A 15081-nucleotide genomic window follows, 5' to 3' on the forward strand; every position below is an offset into this window, starting at 1 on the left:
TTATATCATCTTCAGGACTCAGAAAAACTGTCTGAAAAAAATCTACTCATGATAAAAACTTAGCAAATTAAAGGAATTTCTTAATCTGATAAAGAGTATCTAAAACACACACACACACACACACACACACACACCCTAAATTCATTGGTGAGAGACCTGGCAACTTTTCTGCTGAGAGCAGGAACAGAACAAGGATGAGTGCTATCACCACTTCTAATTCAACAGAGGATCAAAGATTCTAGCCAGTGCTAGAAAAAAAAAAAATTGAAGAGGAAAAATTACAATTCATTATTTTCACACAATATTATCATGTACCATAAAATCCAAAAGCATTTATGGATAAATTAGAATAAGAAAGTTTGGTGAAGGAAAGAGCCTAACTGTCCACCAACTGATGAATGGATAAAGAAGATGTGGTTCATATATACGATGGGATACTACCTGGCAATGAGAAAGAATGAAATCCTGCCATTTGTAGCAACATGGGTGGAACTGGAGGGTATTATGCTGAAAGAAATAAGTCAGCCAGAGAAGGACATCATATGTTTTCACTCATATGTGGATCTTAAGAAACTAAACAGAAGACCATGGGAGAAGGGAAGGGGGAAAAAATAGTTACAAATCGAGAGAGAGGAAGACAAACCATAGGAGACTCTTAAAAACAGAGAACTGAGAGTTGATGGGGGGATGGGGGAGCGGGGAAAATGGGTGGTGCGCACTGAGGAAGGCACCTGTTGGGATGAGCACTGGGTGTTGTATGTAAGCCAATTTGACAATAAATTATATTCAAAGAAAAAAAAGAAAGTTTGGCGAGGTTGTTAATTGAAGGTTAATAAGATCAATTGCATTCCAGAGCAACAATAAACATTTAGAAAATAAAAATTTTTAAGGGATATCATTTATAATAGTATCAAAGATATCTAGAAATAAATCTAACCAAAAATATACAAGCTTTCTTTAAAAAAAAAAAGTTTATTTAGTTTTTAGTAATCTCTGCACCCAACGTGAGGCTCAAACTCACAACCCTAAGATGGAGAATTCCTTGCTCTTTCGACTGAGCCCGTCAGGTCCCCTCCCCCAAATATACAAGGTATTTGTACAGAAAATGAAAAAGCATTATGAAGACAGATTGAAGAAGTCCTAATTAAATGAGGAGAAATTCCATTCATGGGTTGGAAGATTCGGTATTGTAAAGATTTCAATTCCTTTTTATCTACAGATTCAACATAATTTCAAACAAAATAACATCAGGGGTGTGTATGTAACTCAACTAGATGATTTAAAAATTTATATGGAAATACAGATGGCCTAAAAAACCCCAAACAGTTGTGAGAAAGGACAAGATGGGTGGACTCCTTTGACTGGAAATCAGGACTTAGTAGAAAACTATGATAAGTAGGATGGTTGTGTGACAGGCATACGGATAGATGAAAATCAATGAACAGAACAGAAACTATAGAAACTGAACCATGACCCTCAGAGCAGTAAAGAAATAAGTCTTTCCAATCAGTGTGCCAAAACAGCCATAGGGAAATAATGAAACTTGACCCGTCTTATACCGCACATAAAAATCAATTCCAAATAGAACAAACTGTCTATAAGATATCATAGGAGAATGTCTTTTTAAACTGAGGGAAAGATTTCTTAATCAGGACACAAAACCACTAACCTTATAAAGAGAAAGAATGATATAGACTATGTTAGAACAAAGAACGTCTGTTAACCGAAGGATACTCCTAAGATACAGAAAAGTCAAAATACAGAGTGGAAAATGATTCTTGCAGTACATAAAACAAATAACAGGGTTGAAATCCGGAATACACAAAGAACTCCTAAAGTCAATTGGAAAAAAAACAGAAATTCAGGAGAAAAGTGGGTCAGGAGAAAAAAAAGGGCAAGGATATTAGAGTTACTTCATAACAAAGGATATTCAAGTGCCTATGAGCCTGTGAAAACTTTCTTAATTTGGTTAGTAATAAAAGAAATGCGAATTAAACCCATAATGAGATTCAACTACACACCCAGTCAGTGGCTAAAAATAATAAGACTAAGATTCCAATTGTTGGGTAAAGAGATGGAACATGGAACCTTCATACACTGCCAGTGGAGTAGAAATTGGTACAACTGTTTTTGGACATCAGCTATTTAAGTCTGTGATTCGTTACCCTAAATACAAAACTTACAGTCCAGTTACATAACCAACAGAAATGGGGGTACATGTGCAACAAGGAACATACATTTATAATGGCAACATCATCCATAATAGTAAAAAGTGGAAATGATCCAAATGTAACATGAAAAACCAGCTTCCATTTGCAGGAGCAGTATGTCTAGGAATGAATTTAACAAAGATATACAAGGCCATAATGTAACATTGTGTGTCTACTAAAAAAATATTCAAGACCACCATGAAGTAGAAATTATTATTGAAAAACAACCAAACACTTCCGAGAAAGATGGCTGAGTAGAAAGATCCTAGGCTCAATTTGTCCCATAGATACACCTAGGTAACACCCACAACAGTGTGAGTAAACCAGAAAATGACCTGAAGACCGGCAGAACGGGCTCTCCACAGCCAAATGTAGAGAAGAGGCCACATCGAAGAGGGTAGGAAGGGCAGAGAAGTGACTGGGAGCCCAAACCCTCAGGACTGTCTGTAGGAGGGAAGGACACCAGTGGCGTGGAGAAGGGAGAAGGGCAGATCCCCCACCAGGCACCCCAGGCACGGGAGGCCTGCACTGGGAAAACGAATCTCCCTAACATTTGGCTTTGAAAACCAGAGGAGCCTAACTTCACTAGCTCTTACAATCAGTGTGGCTTAACAGCTAGAACTTTAAAAGCCAACTGGATAGGCTCAGGGAAATCTTGAGGGCTGTAGGAAACGGAGTCCCCTTCCTTAAAGGGACAGCACAACAAACAGCTCAGCTGAGATACAGCGTAGAAACAGTAGTTTGAAAAACGGATGTGTGGGAGGGAGATTTGTTTACTCATCTCAGAGCCTATGCTGGAGGGGGGAGGGATCTTCAGTAGACTTTTCCAAGAACAAAAGAGCTTGACAGGTACTGCTTCCCTCCCCAGCCCCCCAGCCTAGATACACATCTGGGGAATCAGTGTAGCAGGAACACTTTCCACTCTGCTTTTGCTAACGGTGCAACTCATCCCAGGCTCTTCTGCAGACCCACCAGAAGGAGGTTTCAGCGGGCTGCAGGTCCCCTCCAGCAGAGAGCTAGCATGGGCCTTGCTGGCACCACACACTCCACCCTGCTTCTTCCGTGGGCCCACCTCATCCAACACGCCCTTGTTGTATGTCCATCCAACGTGGTGCCAGTGTACAAGCAGCCCTGACAGGGCCAGCACTACTCCAGATGGACTCCTGCCTAGGGAGAGGGAAAGAAAACCACACACAAACAGTTCGACTGTGGCCCCCAGCGGTGGGCTGGGGGCAGATATCGGGTCTGACTTTTAGTACCGCCCACCAATAAAAGCTTCTCCAGGGACAATACAGAGAAAGTGCCCTGCAGTTTGGTGCTACTGCATCTCTGGCAAATGCCTGGTCTGACTGAACTCAAGCCCAAGAAGGCTCCAGACTGGCCCACTAACACCACAGGAAATGCTGCCCACAATAGGCAAAGAGAGCCATTGTAGATAACTGGACTGAAGGCAAATTGGCCAAGACACGACAGTAGGGCACACGCGACACATATAGGAGATACCCCTGAGGTACCAGGTTCTGGTGAATAGGGGACATTGCACTCAGGGCACTACAGGATCTCTTCTTCATAGGGCCACTACTTTCAAAAGTAGGGGACATAACTGACTTTCCTAGCACAGGAACAGACTAGACAGACAAAAAGAAGAGACAAAATAATATGTTGCAAATGAAAAAATGGGACAAAATCACAGCAAGCGAGCTAGATGAAACAGAGGGAATATGCATAATAGAAAAATTAAATGGTCATAAAGATACTCACTAGATTTGAGAAAAAAGTGGAGGACCTCAGTGAGACCCTCAGTAAGGAGACAGAAAACATAAAAAAGAACTGGGCAGAGATGAAGAACTCAATAACTGACATCAAAAGTACACTACAGGGAATAAGCAGCACACTGAAGGAAGCAGAAGAATGGATCAGTGACCTGGAGGACAGAGTAATGGAAACCAACCAAGCTGAACAGGATAAAGAAAAAAGACTAATAAAAAATGAGAATATATTAAGGGAAATCAATGATACCATCAAGCATAATAATATTCACATTGTAGGGATCCTAGAAGGAGAAGAGAGAGACAAGGGGGCAGAAAATGTATTTGAAGAAGTAATAGCTGAAACTTCCCAAATCTTGGAAAGGACACAGATATCCAGATCCAGAAGGCACAGAGAGTCCCCAACAAAATCAACCCAAGGAGGTCCACACCAAGACACATAGTAATTAAAGTGGCAAAAAGTAGTGAGTAAGAGAATTTTAAAAGCAGCAAGTCGGGCGCCTGGGTGGCTCAGCTGGTTAAGCATCCGACTTCAGCTCAGATCATGATCTCCTGGTCAGTGAGTTCAAGCCCCACATTGGGCTCTGGGCTGACAGCTTAGAGCCTGGAGCCCGCCTCAGATTCTGTGTTCTCCCTCTCTCTCTGCCCCTCGCCCACTCATGCTCTGTCTCTTTCTGTCTCTGAAAAATGAATAAATATTCAAAAAAAAATAAAGCAAAAGAGGGACACTTGGGTAGCTCAGTCAGTTAAGTATCTGACTCTTGATCTCAGCTCAGGTCATGATCTCACTGTTCATGAGTTTGAGCCCCATATCGAGCTTTCTGCTGACAGCATGGAGCCTGCTTGAGATTCTCTCCCTCTCCTTCTCTCTCTATTCCTCCCCAACGTGTTCTCTCTCTCTCAAAATAAATAAATAAACTTTAAAAAATAAAAAATAAATAAAAGCTTGCTGCTTTTATTCAGCTGATTTTTCAGCAGAAACTTTGCAGGCCAGAAGGGAGTGGCTCAATATATTCAGTGCTGGAAAAGAAAAACCCACAGCTAAGAATACTCTATCCAGCAAGGCTATCATTCAGAATAGAAGGAGAGAGAGTTTCCCAGACAAGTAGAAGATAAAGGAGTTTATAACCAGCAAACCATCCCTACAAGAAATGCTGAAGGGTACTTTTTGAGTGGAAAGGAAAGACCATAAGCAGGAGTAAGAAAAGTCGGATGCACAAAAGCAGTGAAATTAAGTGTGTCTATAAAAATCACTCAAAGGATTCACAACATAAAAGAATGTAGAGTATGGCACAGTGTACCTAAAACACGGGAGGGGGAGAGGAGCACAAATTTAGTGCTGTCAGAATGACAAACTTAAGTGACCATAAACTTAACGTAGATGGCTCTATACATAAAATGTTATGTATAAACCTAATGGTAGCCACAAATAAAAAACCAGTAACAGGTATGCAAAAAATAAAGAGAAAGGAATCCAAGTATGTCACTAAAGAAAGCAAACTAACTGTGTGAGAAGAGAGCAAGAGAAGAAAGGAACAGAGAAGAACTACAAAAACAACAACAACAAACAAGTAACAAAATGGCAGTAAGTACATACTTGTCAATAATTACGTTGAATTTAAATGGACTAAATGCTCCAATAAAAAGACATGGGGTGACAAAATGGATAAAAAGCAAGACCCAGCTGTATTCTGCTTATAAGAGATTTACATCAGAACTAAAAATATGTGGAAATAAGGTTGATGGAAAAGAACGTTTCTAAAAAATTAAATAAATAAAAAAGAACGAAAAACACATGCAGATTGAAAGTGAAGGGATGGAGGCAAATGGAAGTGAAAAGAAAGCCGGGGTAGCAATACTCACATTGGACAAAATAGATTTTAAAAACAAACACTATAACAAGAGACAAATAAGGGCACTATATCATCATAAAGGGAACAATCCAACAAGATATAATAATTGTAAATATTTATACACCCAGCATGGAAGCACCCAAATACATAAAGCAGTTAATAACAAACAAAGAAAGTAATCTATAGTAATACAATAACAGTAGGGGACTTTACCATGCCACTTACACTGATGGACATATGATCCAAACAGAAGATCAGGAAGGGATGGATGGCTTTGGACACATTGGACCTAACATATATTCAGAATGTTCCACCCTCAAACAGTGGAATACACATTCTTTTCAGGTGCACATGGAACATTTTCCAGGATAGATCATATATTAGGCCACAAAACAATCTCAATAAATTCGAAAAGACTGATGTTGTAGCATCCATCTTTTCTGACCAACACACTATGAAACTAGAATCAACCACAAGAAGGAATCTGTAAAGAGCACAAATACATGGAGGTTAAATAACACACTATTAAACCATAAATGGGTCAACCAAAAATCAAAGAGGAAATCAAGAAATGCATGGAGACAAATAAAAATAAAAACGCAATGGTCCAAAATCTTTGGGTTGCAGCAAAAGCTGTCCTAAGAGGGAAGTGTATAGCAATAGAGGTCTACCTGAAGAAGCAAGAAAAATCTCAAATGAATAACCTAAACTTCCACCGAAAGGACCTAGAAAAAGAAGAGCAAGCAAAACCCCAAACCAGTAGAAGGAAGGAAATAATAAATATTAGAGCAGAAATAAACAAAATAGGAACTAAAAAACAATAGAACAGATCAATGAAACTAGGACCTGTTTATTTGAAAAACATCAACAAAATTGATAAACCTTTAGCCAGACTCATCAAAGAGAGACAGACAGACAGAAAAAGAGAGACAGAGAACTCAAATAAATAAAATCACAAATGAAAGAGGAGAAATAATCACCAATACTCTAGAAATACAAAGGGTCATAAGAGATTATGAAAAATTGTATGTGAACAAATTGGACAGCTTAGATGAAATGCATAAATTCTTAGAAATATATAACTTCCCAAATCTGAATGAGGAAGAAACACAATATGTTTACCTGATTACCAGTAATGAAGTTGAATCAGTATCCAAAAACTTCCAACAAAGTCCAGGACCAGATGGCACCACAGGTGAATTCTACTAAACATTTAAAGAAGAGCATGCCTATTCTTCTCAAACTATTCCAAAAATAAGAAGAGGAAGGAAATTAGGAAATTTATTTATTCTATGAGGCCAATATTACCCTGATACCAAAACCAGACAAAGGTGCTACAAAAAAAAAAAAAAAAAAAAGATAACTGTGGGCTAATATCTCTGATGAACACAGATGCAAAAATCCTCAACAACATGTTAGCAAACTGAATCCAATACATCAAAAAAAATCATTCACTATGATCAAGTGGAATTTATACTTGGGATGCAAGTGTGGATCGATATTCACAAATCAATAGACGTGATACATCACATCAATAAAGAAAAGATAAAAACCATATGATCATTTCAACAGATGTAGAAAAAGCATTTGACCAAGTACAATATCCACGCATGATAAAAACCCTCAACAAAGTAGGCTTAGAGGGAACATACCTCAACATATTAAAGGCCATATATGAAAAACACATAGCTAACATACACAATGGTAAAAAACTGAGAGCTTTTCCCCTAAGGTCAGGAACAAGACAAGCATGTCTACTCATCACTCTTATTCAACATAGTACTGGAAGTCCTAGCTACAGCAGACAAGAAATAAAAGGCATCCAAACTGGTAAGGAAGAAGTAAAACTCTTTGCAGGTGACATGATACTATATATAGAAAACCCTAAAGACTTCACCAAAAAACTACTAGAACTGATAAATTCAGTAAGATTGCAGGATACAAAATCAACATACAGAAATTCATTGCATTTCTATACATTACTAATGAAGTAGCAGAAAGAGAAATTAAGAAGAGAGTGCCATTTATAATTGTACTAGAAATAATAATATACCTTGAAATAAACTTAATCAAGGAGGGGAAAGACCTGTACTCAGAAAACTATAAAACACTGATGAAAGAAATTGGAGACGACACAAACAAATGTAAAGGCAGACCATGCTCATGAAGACTAAATATTGTTAAAATGTCCGTATTACCCAAAAGCAATTTATAGATTAAATGTAATCCCTGTCAACGTATATACCATTTTTCACACAACTAGGAAAAAACAGTTCTAAAATTTGTATGAAACCACAAAAAAACCCTAAATAGCCTAAGCAATCTTGAAAAAGAATGTGTCACAATCCTAGATTTCAAGATATACTACAAAGGTGTAGTAATCAAACAGTATGGTACTGGCACAAAAGGACAAACTAGACCAATAGAACAGAATAGAGGGCCCAGAAAAAAACTCACAGTTATAGGGCCAATTAATCTAGGATGAAGGAAACAAGACTGTGCAATGGGAAAAAGTGTTTTCAATAGATGGTTTTGGGAAAACTGGACAGATACATGTGAAAGAATGAAACTGGACCACTTTCTTATACCATACACAAAAATAAACTAAAAATGAATTAAAGATCCAAATATGAGACCTGAAACCATGAAACTGCTTGAAGAAAACATTGGCAGAAAGCTCTTTGACATCAGCCATAGCAACATCTTCCTAGATATGTGTTCTCAAGCAAGGGAAACAAAAACAAAAATAAACCTTTGGGACTACACCAAAATAAACTTTTGCACAACGAAGGAAACCATCAACAAAATGAAAAGCCAACCCACTGAATGGGAGAAGATATTTGCAAATGTCACATCTGATAAGGTGTTAATATCCAAAATATGTAAATAACTTACACAACTCAATACCAACCACCACCCCCCCCAAATAATTTGATTTAAAAAGAGGCAGAGAATCTGAATAAACACTTTTCCAAAGACATACAGATGGCCAGCAGACACATGAAAAGATGTTCTACATCACTAATCATCAGGTTAATGCAAATCAAAATCATAATTAGATATAACCTTACACCTATCAAAATGGCTAGAATTAAAAAGAAATAACAAGTGTTGGTGGGGATGTGGAGAAAAGGGAAACTGTGCACTGTTGGTGAGAATGTAAATTGGTGTAGCCACCACAGAAAACAGTATGGAGGTTCCTCAAAACAGAATTCCTTAAAATTCCTTAGGTTCCTTAAAAAGAGAACTGGCATATGATCCAGTAATTTTGCTACTTGGTATTTACCCAAAGAACACAAAAACACTAATTCAAAAAGATGTATTCACACCCCTGGTCACTGAAGCATTATTTGCAATAGCCAAGGTATGGAAGCAATCCAAGTGCCCATAAATAGATGAATAGATAAATAAGAGGTGGCATATATACACAATGGAATATTACTCGGCCATAAAAAGGATGAGGTCATACCATTTGTGACAACATGGAGGGACCTAGAGGGTGTTCTGCTGAGTGGGATAAATCAGGGGAAGACAAACACCTATTATTTCAGTTAAATGTGGACTGTAAAAAACAAAAAGCAGAAACAGACCTATAAATACAAAAAACAAAGTGGTCATTGCCAAAGGGAAGGGAGGCTTTGGGTAAAATGGGTGAAGGGGAGTGGGAGATACAGACTTCCAGTTATGGAATGAGTAGGTCAAGGGGATGAAAGGTACAGCACAGGGAATACAGTCAATTGCATCGTAAAGCAATGTCAAAGGTATCATGAAAGCATTGCATAGCGATGGACCAGTAGCTACACTTGTTGGGAGTATAGCATCATGTATGGACTTGTCGAATTAGTATGTTGTACACCTGAAACTACTGTAACATACTGTATCAACTATACTTTAATAAAAACTTTTTTTAAATAAAAAATTACAGTTGTGTGGTATAAAGAACTCAGAAACAGTCCCAAACTTCTATTAAAACTTGGTACATGACTAAGAAGGGGTTATAAGTCAATGAGGGAATAAATGAGCCTGCTATATATGGGGTTAGGACAACTGTCTGTCCATATGAACAAAAACCTCCCTCCCCAAATCTCAATTAGATTAGAGGCCTAACAATGAGAAAAAATGAAATATGGCCCTTTGTAGCAACGTGGATGGAACTGGAGAGTGTAATGCTAAGTGAAATAAGCCATACAGAGAAAGACAGATACCATATGGTTTCACTCTTATGTGGATCCTGAGAAACTTAACAGGAACCCATGGGGGAGGGGAAGGAAAAAAAAAAAAAAAGAGGTTAGAGTGGGAGAGAGCCAAAGCATAAGAGACTGTTAAAAACTGAGAACAAACTGAGGGTTGATGGGGGGTGGGAGGGAGGGGAGGGTGGGTGATGGGTATTGAGGAGGGCACCTTTTGGGATGAGCACTGGGTGTTGTATGGAAACCAATTTGTCAATAAATTTCATAAAAAAAAAAAATTCTTAAGTTATGTAAAGTAGTGCCTGGGTGGCTTAGTTGGTTAAGCATCCAACTCCTCATTTTGGCTCAGATCATAATCTTGTGGTCGTGAGGTGGGATGTTCTCTCTCAAAATAAACAAACCAAAAAAAAAAATAAATAAAAGCTTTGTAAAAATTTCAAAAAAAAAAAAAAAAAAAAAGATTAGAGGCCTAAGTGTAAAAAATAAAACTTTAATAATATTTTATAAGTAATAGAACACCTTCACTAACTCAGTGTACAGCCTGGATTTCTTAAACATGACAAAAAGCACAAACCACACACACACACACACACACACACACACACACAACATAACCACATACACACACACACACAAAAACACACACACTGATAAATTTCACTACATGCAAAATTATAAATATTTTTTTTAATTGTATTTAAATCCAAGCTAATTAACATAGTGTAGAATGGTTTCTGTGACAAAATAAATCATAATCAAGTTAAAAGACACAGTGGGAGGAGATATTTATAATATAAACTACTAATAAAAAACAGCATCCATTTTTTACGGCTGAGTAATATTCCATTGCATGTGTATGTATACACACACATACACCCCCCCCCCCCCACATCTCCTTTGTCCATTCATCAATAGATGAATATCTATTGATGGACATTTGGCTTGCTTCTAGATCTTGGCTATTGTACATAATGCTGCAATGTATATAGGAGTGCATAGGTCTTTTCAAACTAGTGTTTTTATTTTAACATTGTGTGTCAACTATACTAAAAAATTAGCATCCGCTTTATTTAAAGTAGTCTCATAAATCAATAGTAAAATATTCTGACTATCATGATACTACTGGTAATGTATAGGCACCAACCACCAAGAAGAGAGCAAAATCAATATGAATGAAAACTTGAAAAAAAGAGGCTACTCTGGTGCCTACCACCTGAATGCCAGCCTCCAAGCAATCCTAAAGGAAAGTCAATGAAAGACATGTGAACACAGAACAGTTTTAAGTCCCCTCTCAGAAAAAATTTAAAAATGAAATTTGAAATGAATGTTTATCCTTCAAGCAGGGAATTAGCTTTAATTAAAAGAAAACAGAAGTCAGTTGCATGCATGAGAGATAATATTTTAGGTTGAGCTACGTGAAATGACCATTTTTGTAAATAAAAGATGGTCAAAAACTGGCAATTCCGTATGGTTCCACCTATGGTCTTCATTTCTCTGTGGTATTATAAATTACATATCCAGAACATTTCAACCTATGGAACTAAAGACAGAATCTACCTACTAATTAATGGGCTTGAAATAAGTTTTCAGGTAAGACTAAAACTTGATTCTACTCAATTACATAAGGCAGTTTTATTTTACTTTATTTTATTATTTTTTACCTTTTAAGGCAGTTTTAAAGTATTGTGTTTTCCTGGAATACAATAAAAAACTGTTTTGTAGCCTACTAAAAATGTACTTCTTTGTCAAAAATTATAAAATATGCTTAGATGATTATTAAAGCCTAAAGCTGAATGAGAGAAAAATCTAACTCAACTTAAATTGATTAAATTTACAAAACTTTTTTTCCATTTTACCTCACCAAAATCAACTTCTTTGTATCTCTATGCTATAAAAATTCCACTGATTTTTGGTTTCTGAAATAGCATCACTGTTGGCTCCTTAACTTTAAAAGGTTCTCACAAAATTTAAGAACAATCTTCAATAAAAGTGTTCTGAGTTTCTAAAATTAAACATGTTTTTATTTTCATAGATATTTTGGCAAATCAAAAATGAAGAAACACAAGCAGTCAGAAACAAGAAAAAAATATGCTCAATCTTCCTTACTTCTGTTATTCCTATTTTCTTCCCTTCCTTAGTCTTTACCGTCCATCCTCCCTCCTTCCTCTTTCCTTTGCTTCCTTCAGTCTTGAAGCTAACATCAACAAATGTTAATAACTGGGATGCCTATGGGGCGCCTGGGTGGCTCAGTAGGTTAATCCTCCGACTTCGGCTCAGGTCATGACCTCCTGGTTTACGGGTTCGAACCCCACGTCAGGCTCGCTGCTGACAGCTCAGAGCCTGGAGCCTGCTTCGGATTCTGTGTCTCCCTCTCTCTCTGCCCCTCCCCCTTCATGCTCTGTCTCTCTCTCTCCTTCAAAAATAAATAAACATCAAAAAAATAAAGTTAAAAAAATAACTGGGGTGCCTGGGTGGCTCAGTCAATTAAGCATCTGACTTCAGCTAAGGTCATGATCCCACAGTTCATGAGTTTGAGCCCCGCATTGGCCTCTGTGCTGACAGCTCAGAGCTTGGAGCCTGCTTCGGATTCTGTGTCTCCCTCTCCCTCTCTCTCTGCCTCTCCCCCACTCACACTCTGTCTCTCTTTCTCTCTCAAAAAATAAATAATAAATATTTTTTAAAATTATTAAATATGTTAATAACTATTAATACTAATTAACAGCAGTATATATCTTGTTCTTGTACTTTAATGTATTAACATTTAGAAAAAGAGAAATTTTAGAAATTTAGAAAAAAGAGAGTTTTTACCTTTGCCTCCCTTACAGTGAATTGCTATGATGTTTTCGTCATCTTGAGCCATCCACTCATCTACTTCTTTCGTGAATGCCAACATCTCACTGATTTCAAATGCAAAATTTTTAGTTGAATTAAAATACACCCACAAATCAAGGCCAGGGTATTTAGCTTTCTTTTGACAGCCAACTTGGCATAAAACTTACCTTAGTGTGGGGACATTGTGATCATCAATCATGATTCGCCGGACCCTGTAATGGAAGTACTTAGGATCATAGGCTCTTTCACCTACAAGAAATGATGCATGGGTCATGTTTCTATGCCTAATAACACAGTAAAGGGTCAAGTTATGAATAAGTCATACTTTTGTATTATAAATTCCTTATCCACCTTTAAAAGGTTTCTGACCGGCTCTTGCTGCTGTAAGAATATTAAGAGTCTGAAAAACAGAGATAGTAGAGGTTTGTCCACCTTGAGTAACCTAAGCACAACTTATTTGGGTCTAACAGACCTTACTTTTAATTTTCTATCAGGCTATTCATCATGTTATCATAGGGTAGAGAGACACCACAGAGCAGAAGCAAAAGTGGCCAATCCGAGTGCTTGCCTCCTGGAAACATCTATTTAATATACAGGAAAAGTCAAGAGAGGCAGAGTAGTAAACTGGGATATAATCTGCTTTCTACAGGGTTTTGCTCTTTGAGCATATTTCCCCTTGTTTATTAGTCAATAAAAAATAAACTTGCATTTTTTTAAAATTTGGGCTTTGCTGTCCTCGTACCCCACTCCTAGTGAATTAGAAATGTATTCGTTGAGGGGCGCCTGGGTGGCGCAGTCGGTTAAGCGTCCGACTTCAGCCAGGTCACGATCTCGCGGTCCGTGAGTTCGAGCCCCGCGTCAGGCTCTGGGCTGATGGCTCGGAGCCTGGAGCCTGTTTCCGATTCTGTGTCTCCCTCTCTCTCTGCCCCTCCCCCGTTCATGCTCTGTCTCTCTCTGTCCCCAAAATAAATAAACGTTGAAAAAAAAATTAAAAAAAAAAAAAAAGAAATGTATTCGTTGAATTGCCTGTCTTTAAAACACGAGCTGGCAGGAAAAATAGAAGTATTTTCCTAAACCTAATACCATTAGGGCAGATTCTACCTCCCATGGCCCTGCCTCCACTTAAGCCTCCTGCCTCCCTCACCAGGGCATGTATGCCGTTGATCGGTCTTTTCCTACCAAATAGAGCCAGTGCAACACAGAGATTTTCAAACTCACTTTCCACCACCACCAAATACTTATGATTAAATGACATGTAAAAGCAGAATCATCTTCTTTTATGCAGTGATCTGCTTTCCGTTGATGGTAGCAAACTATCTGACTATGTACATACTGCATAGATTATAGACTTGATAGTGGTCTTGATGTTTGGTATCCAGGAACCGCACAACTTCCTAGAAAAAATAGGCACACGTGTTACATAAATGCACATGGCACCAACATAAACCACTCCTTAGGAGGAAGCTGAAATGGTCATAACCTTTTTTTTCTTTTGAAGTTTATTTATTTATTTTGAGAGAGAGAGAGAGAGCACAAGAGGGGGGTAGGAGCAGAGAAAGAGAGAGAGAGAGAGAGAGAGAATCCCAAGCAGGCTCTGCACTAAGAGTGCACAAGGGGCTAAAACTCATGAACTGTGAGATCATGACCTGAGCCAAAAAAAGCAGTTGGATGCTTAACCGACTGAGGCACCCAGATGCCCTTGGTCATTACCTTTTATTCACTTGTCCCTCACTTGGCAGCTTTTAGGGGAGATTTAGGGAATATAAGAGTATGTAAATTCCAAGTCCCATCTCATCCACTGATGGTTTTCAAATAGCCTACAAAGTTGTGCTTGACTACTCTGATTAACCTCTACTATAAATACACACTGTTTAAAGCTACCAGAGAAAGTAAACTGGCTTTAAGTAAATTTGTTCTGAATTATAAATTCACAGTAATATATGGTTCTTATTTTCTGGATAGGTTTTTTTAGATTATGAGTTGGATATTATAATCTATGTATGCACTGTTTAAATGAATAAATAAATGCAAAAATGTACAGTATGATTGTGTGTGATATGCATGACACTGGACATGTGTGATATACATGATGTGATATTGTATGATTATGGTGTTATATGCATGATAGAAATATAAATATTTTTATTATATTAAATTATTAATTATATTAAATTTTAGTTAAGTGGTGGCAATATGGAGATTTTGGGGGGTCAACTGTGTTTTCATA

At 37.7% G+C, this 15081-nt stretch overlaps 1 protein-coding gene across 1 annotated transcript in view; it reads right to left on the reverse strand.

Annotated features, from left to right (window-relative positions):
- LOC115510084 (phosphatidylinositol 3,4,5-trisphosphate 3-phosphatase TPTE2-like) overlaps window positions 1-15081 on the reverse strand; it is a 93440-nt gene that overhangs the window by 50672 nt on the left and 27687 nt on the right. Inside the window, exons 7-9 of the mRNA XM_030309582.1 lie at window positions 14188-14248; window positions 13022-13103; window positions 12831-12919 (exon numbers count right to left, since the gene is read on the reverse strand). Of these exons, the coding sequence (XP_030165442.1) occupies window positions 12831-12919; window positions 13022-13103; window positions 14188-14248 (232 nt within the window). The remainder of the gene's footprint in view (window positions 1-12830; window positions 12920-13021; window positions 13104-14187; window positions 14249-15081) is intronic.

Source organism: Lynx canadensis, chromosome A1 (assembly GCF_007474595.2).
Source record: "Lynx canadensis isolate LIC74 chromosome A1, mLynCan4.pri.v2, whole genome shotgun sequence".
NCBI lineage: Eukaryota > Metazoa > Chordata > Mammalia > Carnivora > Felidae > Lynx > Lynx canadensis.